Here is a 15,209-nt window from a genome sequence, read left to right on the forward strand (position 1 = left end):
TTCGTTTGATTCAGATTAAGATATATACGCGGAAAGAAGGGAGGAGAGATGGGTGAAGTTGGTCAGTTTAGTCAATTAGTCGACACGGCGCGTAACGGAAAAGGGAAAATGGTGGGGGGAGTCCGGCCAGTGGCGCGGTCGACAGCGAGATACGACAACTATATCGGGCTCCGTCGTGGCTTGATCGGCCCACGAGGAAGACGATCCCCGCTCTCGCTGACTCGCAAGGAATTTTGTTATCGAGCCACGAACCACGGTGAAAAGGGAGAGAGAAAGATCCCATAATCTCTGTTTTAAGGTAATCGTCCATCGAGGTGAGTGAGAAACAAATTATTTTCCACCGCGGAATCGATTCGTCTATGATCCAATGATGAACCGAATCGAGAATGGGGCTTCGACTCGAGGCGAACAGCTTGGAATAGAGAGAGAGAGAGAGAGGGAGAGAAAGAGAAGGGAAGAGAATGCGATTCCTGGATCGTGGTATGCGGTATCGCGTTAAAGTCGGTCGTGCGCGAATGCGAGCGACAAACGGCGTGGAACGAGACGGCGAAGAAAGAGGCGGCGAGGTTTTTTAGTTGGGAGACGGGCACACGGCAGAGTGAGAGAGCGGGAGAGGCCGAATCTAGGGATTATTTCGGGATTGGCCAGAGATAAACCGGGCCAACATCGACCGAACGAAGTAAAACCACGAGTGAACGGAGCCTTGAGGTTTGACTCATCTTTCTCAACTCGAAAATTGGCTCCTTCCCAAAATTACGCACAACATCGTCGTAACGATGATCGAGTATTTCTATATTTCCGTTGTCTTCCCGATCTCCCTCTCCCTCTCCACCCCTTTCTTCTTTCTTCTTCGCTCGTTCGAAAACCTTCCGTTGTTCACATTTTCTTTTTTCTTTTTTCTTTTTTTTTTTTTAACGTACAGTCACGCGTATCCCAACCACGTGTATGGATCAATCGATCCATCGATTTTTTCGAAACGAGACGTCGTTGCTCGAACTCAAGCAAATGAAAATTTTATATTTCGACCGTTACCTCTCTGACTCGAGTTCAAAGTTCTTTGTTTTTTCTTTCTCTCTCTCTCTCTCGATTATCGCTAGAATATTCGAATTTATCTGGAAAATAAGAAACGAAGCATCTCGTACGATCGAAAGAAAATGCATTAACCTCGTTGTACGATCTTTTTTATTACGGATATTTTTTTTTTCCAACTCTTCCCTTACTTAAGTTACTATATAATTGTAAGAATTGGTAAACCTAAAAAAAAAAAAAAAAAGAATAAAAAAAAGAAAAGAAACGACTTCGTCGCAAGAAATTTGACGCAAGGTCAGGCCGAGAGGCGAAATAGCGAAAGAATGCAGGTTCATAATCGTAGAATGGAAGTTGTTCGCGCGATAAACGGGAAACAATTTGGCTGCGAGACAAGAGGAACACCGGTGTTGCATTACGTCTGGTACGAAAAGGATGAACGCCAACCAGTGCCGACCCACTTGTTCCGATAGGCCTTACAGCCAATGCTCTATTCAATGCGCTATTTCGAAATAATTTTTTATAAATAAAAGAACATCCACCCCACTCGGAAGAAAATAATACGGCACATCTTTCTTCATCTTTGTCGACCGTTCTATTTTTCTTTTTCTGTTTCTTTTTCTTTTTTTTTTTAATACGGCACCCGATTCTTTTCACCGAGATAAAATTCATCGCGAAAACAGTTTAATAAACGATATTTATCGCTTACAATAAAATAACTTAGTTCTAAAGATAGATATATATATTTCATTCGCGTCAGTATTCGCTTCGTGTTGACCAAAAAAAAAAAAAAAAAATAAATAAATAAATTGAAATACGTTCCTTTTATTTATTGGTACTATTATTATATATATATCGAATACAGGAAATTGACCATAATATCGTCATCGTTCCAGATGTCCGCGAAGCAGCTTTGATCGCTAAAATATATTTTAAGATATTTCGGAATGATATTTATTTTTTTTATTCGCCATTCTCGTTCTTTTTAAATCGTGATATTAAATTTACATAATGTTAAATTATATTTCTTCTATTATTTATTAATTAAATTATTAACATTATTAAAATATATTCCTTTGGATAAATATATAAAATAGTTCGGATCGAGGGAAAATAGTAAAAAAATAATAAAATTTTCTTTCTTTTGCAATTATAAAATATATATCTTGCTTTTGAAAAAGCAAAGTATATTTCGAATAATACTTGCATTATCTTTTTATTCATATAATAGAACACGTTAACGAAGAAGAACGATTTCGAAGAATATAACAAACATTTCGAAGAATCGTGAATCGTAAAACGCGTAAGATTTATAAGTATACGTATCTGTGCAAAAATTTTACATTCTTATTCGAGCGTTACACCGAACGATAGAAATAATGCGGCGATATCGCGGATTATGGCGCCAAATATGTGACAATGGCCGATGTCAGATGCCAAATATGTGATAGAACGATAGGTTAGGCGCCAAATATGCAAGAATACGTAAGTTGGAGCGCCAAATATGCGGACACGCGTAACACACGCGAAGAAAGGAAACGGCAATCAATTTGCTTCGAATCGAATTAATTATTCCGAACTGAGGGACTTACTCTATATAAACTCTCTCTCTCTCTCTGTCTCTTTCCACGAATCTTTAGCATCGATTACAATTTGATAAGTGCGCAAGTACATCGGAAGAAAAAAATTATTACGTAATAAACTGGTTTGCAAATGACCAATTTGTTTCCAGGTTCCGGCACACCACCATCTTCGTTCGTTTCGTTTTGGCATTTCTTGTCCCACCTTCGTCATCTTGTACTTCGATTCTTGCTTAACCATCTCTTTCCGTAACGTTCTAGGGCTGACAGTAGCTATTTTCGTTTCTTAGCGACAATATACGTGTAGCGGATATGTACATTCTGCTTAAACCTACTCTATCCAAATGTTATGTACGTAAATCTCATCATAAACGGATTTATAATTTATAATATAACAAGATATCTTTTATCGTTTCTTTCCGCTTCTTGTATTCGCTTTGCTTTACCTTTTAATTATTATTTTTTTCTTTTTATTTTTCTATGCTATTATTTATATGTTAAGATGGAAATATATGTTTTTAGTATGTATAATATCGATTCGTTTATTCGAAATTACGTCTTCTTATTAAAAAAAATTATAAAAATTATGAAAAAAAAAAAGAATTCATCATTCATATAGGAAAAGAAAGAAAAAAAATCGAGTCAAATGTATAAAATGTACATATTTTATAAATTATTTGTTCGTTACTTTATTTATAAATTAATTCTTTTTTTATTACGGAATACGCGTGATATTTTATGGAATTTTGTGTCACGTGTTTTCTGAAATTATTAACTGAGGAAAGAACAGAGTGTTTGTTACGCCATCTAGCATTCTGTGATCGAAATATGTAAGCAAAATTAACCCTTCAAGGACGACATCGCTAATCTCTATTACTAAAACTCCATTTAATACAATACAATCGTAATTTTAAAACCGTTGCGTTCGCCAACAGCTATGAAAGAAATTTTCAAATCTGACTTCTTAAAACAAATCGCTACACGAAAAAGTGCCTATCAAAGACTATAACAATTCCTACCTATTTACAATCGATATTTGCACAAAGCTTATTTTATCTAGCTATCTATTTTAAAAAATACTAAAACGAGAATATCGATACATCCACTCTATGATTCTCACACATAAAATCTATACTATTCTCATGCTTCAACTTTACGTTTCTCCATTCTTTTAATCGACTGACGATGGTTGGAGATTATTGCGTAAAAAGCAATAAAATTACATAAATGTTCATATAATCAAAAAAATACCGTTATTATAATTTAAGAACAGGATTAATAATTATTAATTTTATTATCTTTAATCCATAATATGTAAGGAATGTAATATCATTGTCACAAATTGTAATGGAATTAATTCTTGTCGATGGATTAAAACGTAATTCCACGGTCTAACACGCACAAAATGTGAAAAATTCACATAATTTATTGTTATCCATCGCTGAAAAATTTTAATAAATATATCAATTATGGATCATCATATTCATCTTTCTCTTACCCAAATAATACCTGAGTATGTAAGATCCTGGCAACAAACACTAAAATGATCGCATTAAAATAATAATACAATAACCTAACCTATTTTAAAAATTCATAATACGAACTAATGGTAATTCTAATGATCAATTAGACGAATAGATAAGAGAATAATTATTCCTGAAAGAATTATTAATTATATCTAATAATATTCAACAAATAATTAAACAAACGTATATTAATGAAATATTATATAAAAAATAAAACAATAATTGTTAAATAAATATTACGAAATAGATAGTTCTTACACCTGAAGTAAGTGTTCAACCGTCTGGTTTCGACAACAAAATGACACGCGAGCTATTTCGATGTCGAATTCCAAATTGGAAGGAGAGGGGAGATATATACTCGACGTCGAACGTGACACGACGCGAATCATCAATTTCCCGGAAAGGCTGTATAAGAAATGTTTTCATGCTTTGGGGCTTCATATGTAAAATCAAAACAAATACAAAAGTAACAATACACGAGTTGAACGTACGGATAACGCATTTAGAAAAGAAATATGTATATATACATACATATAATATGTATATATTATATATATATATATATAAGAATATATGTGAAATATGTGTGAATTGATTGTATTATGTAAAAAGAAAAATAAAGGAAATTTATAGTAATTATATTTTTATTTTTGTTAAAAAAAATAAAAAAACTTGCCATATCTGCATGAAAATTGTCGAATTATCTCTTAATTGTTATAATATATAAGAATTATTACATTTTCAAAATTATCCCGCTTTCGAATTATCAAACTTTTACAATCTGTACAAGATGTTTTAAATTCTGAAACAATAATGAATAAATAAACTTGTATTGATTAAACAAGACTTAATAATCTATAATTAAGTTCAATAACCGGTAATAAAATATCAAATCGATACAAATTTTATGTAATCACTTTTGCCGGTAAAACGTAATTTATTACGATTTTCAACAATGGATTAACACCATGCGCATTATGATGCGCATTCGTTTTGTCGCTAAGTCTTAGCGATTTTTTGATTGGCTGAAGCATTACTATTATTTATTTCATGCAAAAATTAAAATACAATATTTATATTTTAATCATAAATTTCTATACTTTAAAGTTTATACTGATTAAAAATGTAATAAGAATAAATTATTATAATTAATTTAATTTAAAAATTATCCAATATAAAAAATTAAAATGTAAAATTGAACGTTTAAAATAAAAAAATTAAAAAAAAATTAATCTACAATATATTCAACGTAATCTACAATATATTCAAAACATAAAAAAAAAATACACAAACGTACATATAAATATATATATTAGTTTCATTATTTTTAAAGATCATTCTATCAAAATTTAAAATTATAAAATAAATTAGTAAATTAAGGAAGGATTTTTTTTTTGATTTGGCATTTTCAAAATAAAATTCTTAACATTTAATAAATTATAAAATAAATTTCAAGCTATGCATCAGTCGATAATTAAAATTAAAATTGAAAACATAATGTAATATATTCTTTTTTAATATTAAAGTAATATATAAATATTTGCTAGATGCATAAGTACATATGTACATATACACGAATAAGTTGTATTTGAATATTATATACGCATATTAAAATTATGATTTCTAAAATTTAATATTAATTTACTAATTATATAAATCTTAAAAATGAATATAAAAATGTTCACGTAATGTTCAAAAAGTTATATATCAGTGACATCTATCAATTTTTTATAAAAGTAAAATATATTATCTTGAAATGCATCAATTACATATTATATTTAAAAAATGACATTAAATTGTGCCAAACAATATTTTATACAAATTATTTTATTTTACACACTAATTTTATTGGTAAATTGCGACGAATTAGAAGCTCGTATTTCATTAAATGTAGAAGGAACAGGATTTCATAGGTTATGTATATCAAAATACATATATATACATATATAGTAAGAATCTCTGTTATTCAAATTAATAAATAATTTATAACGATCATTAATGTGAGAATTTAAGAATATAATTAATTTCTGTATATATTATTTATATATATAATATTCTGTATATAATTAATAATGTATTATTAAATTTATAATTTTCATATCATATTTAAACGAAGAAATTTAAGAATTTTAATTGTTAATTACATTTATATAAATATATTTTATCATAAATAAAAGTATATTTGATACATAAAATTTACATATTAACAGAAAGTATATGTTTAGAAGATATAGATTTAAATACTGATAATTTATAAAAATTAATTAAATATTTTATTTTTAACAATAAATTTCATTTACAGAAATTTAATATATCAAATATATATCGATCAATTCATAGAGGATTGTTACATTGTCCTTTATTTGCAACTTCCATCTGCTTTATATGTTGATGTTAATGAATTAAATCATTTAAGAAGACTTGGAATTGTAAGTAGAATAATTTAAAACATCATTATAATATATATATGAAATTATTTTGATTCAATCCAAGTTTTATATCTTATATTACTATCTTTTTTAATAAGCATAAAATATTTTTTATATTTCTTATATTCAACCATTTCAGAGCACAGCATGTTCTAGCGGAGAAACCAATGTCGAATTATTCACTGAAAAAGCACAAATACAAAATATAAGTATTTGTTCACGTTTAACTAATATAGAAAGTATCTTAAAACTCCCAGTACATCAACGTTATCGATATGCTAGTGTAAATGATAAATACATAAATATTAGCTTACCAGATCCAAAGTTGTTATTGGGCTGTAGAAAAAGACTCAAAGAATACAGAATTTCTAAAATTGATTTGTGTTCTCCATGCGTAGATATCGTACCTAAATGGAGAGAGATTCCATACGTGATGTTAAATAATAAAGTATGTAAGAATATCAAAAATATATCTTATTTATATAACTTTATAAATAGAAATTTGTTGGAATTTTTAATCTTTTTTACAGGATATGAAAAATGAATGGACAATTCCAATTGGTGAAACAACTATGTTACCTCTGGTAACTTATACAACATTGTTATTAACAATATTATGTACAATATTTCTTATACATACAATTTGGAAATCTATGCCTAGACAACATCTTAAGAGAGAGTAACATATCTTAATTAAATATGTTGATGTATTATGATCATTTGTACTTTTATAGTAACAAATTTTTCTAAACTTGTATAAATACGTTCATACGTATTGTTCTTTAATTTAATAAATATTAAATATAATATTTATATATAACATAAATATTTATATACAATGCACATTTAAAAATCATATGCATTTACAAATAAAATAATGATACATTTTTCATATGTATTCACAAATAAAATAATGAAAATGATGATATTGAATTGTTCGATCACAGCATTTATAATACATTTTATTAGTAGTTATGATAAATATTTATACTGTCTGGCATCATGGTAACACCATCACGATTCTTTTTCTATAAAAAGCCATCTTTTCAATATTCTTTAGTTTTTTGTACATTTCCATTCTCCACCGATGATTCGTTCGTAGAATTCATAGCGATATCTTTCTGTTTTTCTACAGGATCATTCCATGCTTGAATTTTACATGTACCAAACATGATAAAAATTAAATTTCCAACGAAATATATTACACTCGTTAAAAAGAATACATTTCTCCATTCTTCAACATTAGTCTGAAAATTTAAAAATAATAAAAATTAATACATTTTATATTTTCACATTTATTTCGAATTATATTATTCAATTCTAACGTATTATATTACTTGTCAATATCGAGATATAATTCGCGTAACATATTTCTTTTTTCATTTGTTGTATAAACAATATATGTATTATTCGAGAAATCAGTATTGAAAACATAAACAAACATCGTTTTATTAAATTTTCATATAATTTAGATATACGAATAATAAGTACATAAATTTTTTTAGAATAATAAATACATAAATAATATATTATACATACTTTATCATGAACGATAACACCGACGATTAATGGAGCCAAAATACTAAAAATATTCGCTACGGTATTTATGATACCCATCAATGGTCCGGCAAAATTTGGACTAAGATCCATATGATTGACGTTATGTCCACAATAAATAGCAACATTGCTAGTAACAGCAATTACCAAAATTGCTACTGCTATTTCAGAGTGCTCTTTGTCAACATATCCAAGACCTATTAATGCGAGCGCTGGTACCCATTCACCGAACGTATTGCAAATCTTTCTCGATGCTTGAACAGTGAGGATATTTCGTTTGATAAGTAGATCCGAAATAAAGCTAACGGGAAAACTAAATAGCCAGGCTGTGAAGTATGGTAGTGCGCTCATAAGACCATTCTGAAACACGATAAAAAGTATACGAATTAATTCGAAGATTTATAATATAAATTTTTACTCGTGTTCCTTAATTATTATCAATAAAAAAAGATGTATAATTTAATTATGTATAGGAACCATAATCAATAAATTCAAATTAAAAATTATATATCGAACAATTTATCTTTTACTTACTTCTTTAATGTTAACCTTAAATACCGCTTGAAAATACGATGGGATTTTCGTTAAAAGCATCCAGAAACCCCAAGTGTGAGCAGATTGAGTAGCCATTAATGCCCACATTGGACGACTCTTAAGTATTTTGATCCAAGGAGTCGATAATTTCTGGAAAAATATATATATCATTAAATGTATATGCGATGATATATATTTCGAATATATCAAATATTCTTACTTCTTCCGTTTCTATCATTCCAAGACTACTCTCGATATATTGTTTTTCATCTTGAGGTATATTTGGATGTTCGGCCGGTGACTCGTAACCAATGAAAAAGAACAAAAGACTGGAAACGATAGTTATACTGCCCCAAACGTAAAAACAACTGGGCCATCCCCAAGGTGAAGCAGCCAATAGACCCGTACTCAGTAAACAAGTTACATTTCCGATCCAACCTCCGGCATACACGAATGTCGCTGTAATAAAATATACAATAAAATTTAACCAAATAAAAATTATTATTTTATTTTTTCATTCTCTTCCATTCTATCCAAAATAAAATCCATAATTGTATCGAAAATGATAAAAATTGTAAATATTTTACTTATTTTCGAATTGGAAGATTAACAATAATAATCAAAATACTACCATATATATTCTATACTCGATACTCACATATTCTTCCTCTTTCTTCCATGGGTGCCCATTTTGAGAGCAACGCGTGAAGACACGGAAGAACGGTGCCTTGAAATACACCGGCGATCACTCTAGTAACGCAAAACGCTTCCCATCCCGCGTTTTCGGCAAGCACGGGAATTAAAAGCGTTACGAAACCGCACGCGAATTGTGCTAGTGAGAAAAGTTTATGAGCTCCCCAACGTTGCGCCACCATGCTGCCAATGATTTGCGTGCACACGTATCCCCAGAAAAAGGAACTCTGAATTACATCCTTGACCTTTTCGTCCCATGAAAATTGCTTGAAACATAAAGAAATAATCCAAAGTTGGGAAAAATAAGTTTCAAAAATGAAAGATAAAAATTTACTTTTCATCAATGGCAATCGTTTATTTCGACAATTTATTTCATGCTCAAATCTATTCATAATTGATAGAGTGATCGAGATAAAAAATAATAAGTGTTGAGTTATTACAAATTTAGTTTCATCTACAAACTAGTTTTTTTACATTGGACAGTAGATCGTGATTAAAATATGTACGTACATCTTCTAGTAGTACGGATACGTGATAGATACGTACAGTGAAAAAAAGATCACTTTTCGATACCGTGAGCATCGTTTTTAAGAAGAAAGTTATCGAATACGAAAATGAGGATCGCGTCAATCGCAATTCGTGTGCATTTGCGAACATATTTTACATTAGAAGTAAGAAGAGATAAATATTATAAAAATAGTCTTATCGATCGATGATGCATTTTAAGATCTTTCGTTTATTTAAGATACGATAAAAAATGATGCATTTAAATAGATATATATCGATAAAGATTGTTAAATAATCCATACGTGAAGTAAAATCGCACGTGATATATATTATACAACTATTCTGGAATAATTAACGAATGGACAACGAATACGAATGGTAAGCAGACTCAAAAATGAGAAAATAATCATACTGGAAAAGCAGGATTTGCAGTGGAAGCATTGGTCATAGCTTCTAGCGTCACCGATGTAGTCACCCTAATGGCATAGCAACAGAAGAAACCCAAAGCCATCAAAATGCCCTGCGTGTGTCTACATCCATACGATGCTGTAAATTATAAATTAAAACATTTATTAAAACAGATTATTATAAAATTAATTAAAGAAAATCGTTTATTCCTTTAGACGTTAAATATATATGTAAAAGTAAAATATTGTGATATTTATAATGTTTTATCAAAAAGCAAATGGCACAACGTACATATTGCCATGATTAATCATCGTATATTCTCGTTGAACCGAGGATGATTAAGATTAACGACAAACAAGATTACATACATAAGATTTGTGAGTTAGAAGTTTCCTAAAATTGAAAAAAAACTTAATATCTATCGAAATTTTCTTCTCGACTTTTTCACCTTTTCCACCGTTGCCTTCGTAATCGACATCGATTAAATTACTTTAAACACAAGTTTTATCACAAGTTTAACTTTTAAAATAATCTATGTACATCTATTTTTGTACACTTGTACTAAAATATTCGAATATATCTTTTGTTTAAAAAAAAATTTATGCGATGAAAATACGAATAAATGTTTTATTTAAATTTTATAATAAATATCGAAATAATACGAATAAGAAGATTATCACTATAGATTATTCTAATGTCTGAAATAACATACAAATAAATCGGGAAAAAAAAATCATTCCAAGAAATTGATTCTAATCTTAAAGCAGATATATGACAAGATCGATTTTTATTTTAGACACACGTCAACAAGAGAATTGAACGCATCGTTACTCGAATAATAAAAACTTAGGAAACATGGAAAACGATAAAAAATTCTGCAGATCATTCATGGAATTCCTCTTATTACGAAAAAATTCTAAAAATTCGTGATATTTATATAATATTATATAATGATATAATATAATTATATATAATTAATTATATATGATTATATATGATATTTATATAATTTATATTTGTATCGTGGTATTTATATAATTCCAATTTAATTTGTTATTTATTATTCTTAGACTCAAACAATAATACGAAAAATCGAAGAAATAAATTTTTTTTCTCTCATTAATGCTTTGTTAATAATAGTTAGTGATTAATCGTGCGAATAGTGTGAATTATGCATGAGCATTAAATACGCGATATCTATGTGTGTGTATATATATATATGATACAAAGTTTCTTTATAAAAAAAAAAAAAAATAATATTGTTCTATATAAGAACATATCAAATAAAGATAATTATTATATAAATCACGATAAATGTCTTTGAAACAACTTTATAAAAATTTAGAAAGTTGTAGTCTCGAAGGATAAAATGTTGAAAGTTTTAAAGATATTCGCTTGCACGTGCTTTTCACGCGGTCTATCATCGCACGCGCGATTACACTTATTCACAACATTTCGATGTCGTAACATGATTCTTTTTTAAATTCTTTTCTATTTTTTTTTTTTTTTTTTTTTCCTATTTATTTTGTTCTCTCGTAAGAAATCGAAATAAAAAACAGAACGAGTTACACATATTTATCTGAGAAAAAGATATTATCTGTCTTTTAACAACAGTTTTTTATTAAACTTTTGATTGATCGAAATTGAATTTTATTTACGAATTCAGAGATTTCGAGATAGAAATAGAGAAAGCTTCGTTCGAATTATAGATACATCTTATACATACTTCTGTTTCAAAATTATTTGTATTAATCAATAGATAATTTAATATCGTATCTAAATGATACATGTTGCATGTTTTAAATCGTGATTTATATCTGTCGGTGTACAGTCGGTAGCTTATTCGATAATGTTATCGTGCAATCGAATCGCAACCGTTTTAAAAATGATGATACGATTTACAAGCTTCGAAAGCTAAACACTCGAAGCGAGACGGCGTTGCATTTTATATTTCTCGCGCAACGCTGGGATCTCGAACAATGCGGAGAGAATGCGGACGAGTATTCGTTCATTCCACATTTCTAGGACATCGCGAGAAATCTGACATTGACGAGCATGTTGCCGTCATGTCTTGGAATTCGTAACGATTCGTCACGTATTTATGCCACGCACGTTGCACAAAACACACTGTGTTCTTAAACGTCCTCGTAATTAAACCAACATTTAATATCCTCGGCCAGAATTTATAAATGATCGCGAAACGATATCGATTTCTTGAATGAAACGACTCTCTTCTTACTTTTATGTGTGCGAAAATATTTTGTGTATTTCGTGCACGAAAATTATTCCATCTATCGAAGCGAATATCCACGAGACGAGGCGAATCCGAATAAATAATTTCCATCCGGTTAATCGATAAAAAGAGACAAAATATATTTAAGAAATTACGATAAACGAACGTTTGATCTTGAAAGACGAAATCGTACGAAAGGGATGCGAGGAAAATCCGTTGATGAATGTGGATGAAATAATTGCGCGAAGGAGCGGGAGAAAACACGTGAGAAACGCGATTTTATAAACGAGGGCAAACGTCACCGATCTTTGCACAAGCCGCGACAAATCAAATTTATATTCGATCGATAATCGCGATTTATCGCAATTTGATTTTCGTCCGGTTTTATCTCTTCAAACGATCGATCTTATTATCGAAAATATCTACTTGTACTTGTATCTCTATCTACGTAACGATGTTTCCAACGTGTTGTTTCCGAAATTGTATCCGAAAATTACGTACGTACGATCGTGTTCCTTTATTCGACTCGATAACTCGATCACGTATCACGTGATATTTATAAATGAAACGAGCGGATAAATAAAGAGAATAAAAAAAAGGTACCTTTAGGTTTAGACACCGGTGTCTGTATCCGTTCCGAGATGGAAACGATGGACACCCTTTTCGTCATACGGGAAGTCATGTTTATTAACCAATCGATATCCGAACGTGTACACAAGTTGTAAGGTAGGGTCGACACAAAGTAACAAAGTAAATCGCAAAAAAGACACTACGATCCCTCGATCGATCGATCGTGGTTTTATAGTCCATCACCGAAAAGAGTTTCTCCCACTCTTATTTTTCAACTTGCACGTTCTGCATGCGTATACACAGACAATAGTATATTATCACGTTTCTCCCTTATCTAATTGAAAAATTTTATATATTATATATATATATATATATTATATATATATGTGTGTATGTATGCAATATATATATATGTATATAATAGATATTTCAAAACATTATTTATATTATCATAATAATTAGAAAATATCTAACAAAAAAAAGGAATGAATGTTTCAAGGAAGAACAATTTATGGAGAGATTTCATGGATTGATAGAATGATAGAACGGTATTGACAAAGCGAATGTTACGATACGAGAGTCAATATTCTTGATTACGCACTACGTTTGACTAAGCACTTTTCGCTTTTTACTTTTTACTTTTCGACGCGCGAAACAATATTATCGATATTTCGAATCAATTTTAATTATCCACGTGCGAATCGAACACGTTTCGATAATATCTACATATAATTCGAATCACGAGAGGATCGATTTTTCTCAAACCGTTTCGTTACGTTTCACAAACCGGACTAAACCTCCTACCCTACCCTTGTTGACTCGTTACAAGTTTTATTCCATTTCATTCCTATAATTATTATCTTACCAATAATTGTTTATCGCATTAATTGTTATCGCATAACAAGTGCAATGAACCATCGAATATAACCGTTCTTTCACGATATAAATACAATAAATGGAAACAATGTATTTATTCATCGGAATGAAGATATAATAGAACAAAAATCGAACGATGTTAAAACGAAAAATTTTGCATCGCGAATATATCTATTTATATGTATATAAAATATATGCATCTTTATTTTTTTTAAAAGATATATGTACATCGATTCGAACGTATTAATATCAAGTGTACAAAATTCCAGAAATTCTCGCACATGTATCAAATTGTAAATATCATACACATTACTCTGTACATACACGTATACGTATATAGAATAAAATTGTGGATACAATAACATGCGTAATCCATCATCTGATCGAACGATGGATCGAACGAGATGGGTACACAGTACCTATATTAAATGATATTGAATGATAATTGAACGAATCTAATCGTTATATAGTACACANTATATATATATATTTATGGATATACGTATTTATTTATACGCCAAGAAGACACGAAAAATCGTAAAAACATCGCTGGAATATTAAATTGTAACGTGTTATTATATTGTCGATCGCATTGCGTTCACGTATCGATTGAAGCAAACGATATTTTGAACAATATTGATAATTACGATAAAATCGATAAAAATCGATCGTATCTCAATAATTATTATCGATTTTTCGAATCCCGTGATGTAATAATTTTTGATTATAAGAATTCGTATCGTATGTCAAATATGATCAAATGTCACGTGTTGTAACGAAAAAACTTGAAGAGTTGCATCTCGTTAAAAATCTCGGGAAGCAACGAAAAATTAGTTATTGTAATATTCATCATCCCTTTTACATCAAAAAACTTTCGAATCGAAACATTATTTCATACATCGACAGTTGAATAATCAACGACAAAATAAAGTCAAAATATTATTCTAATACCTATGAGTGCAACGAGTACCATATCGATATATTATAATCGTATATTACAATCATATCTATTTATGATACGTTCTTGTTTTTTTCTTCTATCCTTATATTTATTCCTCACGCATCAAACAGGAAACATAAGAAAATAGTCATTTTACGCACAAGTCATAATTTACAATGAACAATATTACGATACGTTGAGTAAAAGTTTATTTATAAATTTTATAAATAAACTTTTTATTTTATCAATTGTAATATATTTATTATATATTATAAACAATAAGAGATAAAAAGAATTCTTGTTGTTCAAATTTTTTTTAACAATCTATGT

General features: G+C 29.4%; 2 protein-coding genes and 1 pseudogene across 5 annotated transcripts; 2 read left to right on the forward strand and 1 right to left on the reverse strand.

Moving 5' to 3' along the window:
- Positions 1-108: 108 nt before the first annotated feature.
- Positions 109-1,499, forward strand: LOC122717215 (annotated as a pseudogene).
- A 4,418-nt stretch (positions 1,500-5,917) lies between these two features.
- LOC122717152 (phosphatidylinositol-glycan biosynthesis class X protein-like) lies at positions 5,918-7,360 on the forward strand. Its single transcript, XM_043940938.1, has 4 exons — positions 5,918-6,045; positions 6,435-6,561; positions 6,701-7,009; positions 7,092-7,360. Exons 1-4 carry the CDS (start codon positions 5,918-5,920, stop codon positions 7,242-7,244), a joined length of 717 nt encoding a protein of 238 aa, XP_043796873.1. The 3' UTR covers positions 7,245-7,360.
- A 147-nt stretch (positions 7,361-7,507) lies between these two features.
- LOC122717151 (putative inorganic phosphate cotransporter) lies at positions 7,508-15,202 on the reverse strand. Of its 4 annotated transcripts, none has more exons than XM_043940933.1 (8): positions 13,665-15,202; positions 13,097-13,397; positions 10,265-10,398; positions 9,311-9,611; positions 8,873-9,111; positions 8,653-8,802; positions 8,101-8,478; positions 7,508-7,808 (listed from the first exon to the last, which is right to left on the reverse strand). In XM_043940933.1, the coding sequence occupies exons 2-8, from the start codon at positions 13,173-13,175 to the stop codon at positions 7,608-7,610; spliced, it is 1,482 nt and encodes a 493-aa protein (XP_043796868.1). In that variant the 5' UTR covers positions 13,176-13,397; positions 13,665-15,202; the 3' UTR covers positions 7,508-7,607. The 4 variants fall into 4 exon arrangements, with proteins under 4 accessions (XP_043796868.1, XP_043796871.1, XP_043796870.1 ...); XM_043940936.1 differs by having other exon boundaries at positions 13,639-15,202; XM_043940935.1 differs by having other exon boundaries at positions 13,634-15,202.
- Positions 15,203-15,209: the final 7 nt, after the last annotated feature.

The sequence above is a fragment of the Apis laboriosa genome, unplaced genomic scaffold, assembly GCF_014066325.1.
Source record: "Apis laboriosa isolate Shangri-la unplaced genomic scaffold, ASM1406632v1 scaffold4_cov146, whole genome shotgun sequence".
Taxonomy (NCBI): domain Eukaryota; kingdom Metazoa; phylum Arthropoda; class Insecta; order Hymenoptera; family Apidae; genus Apis; species Apis laboriosa.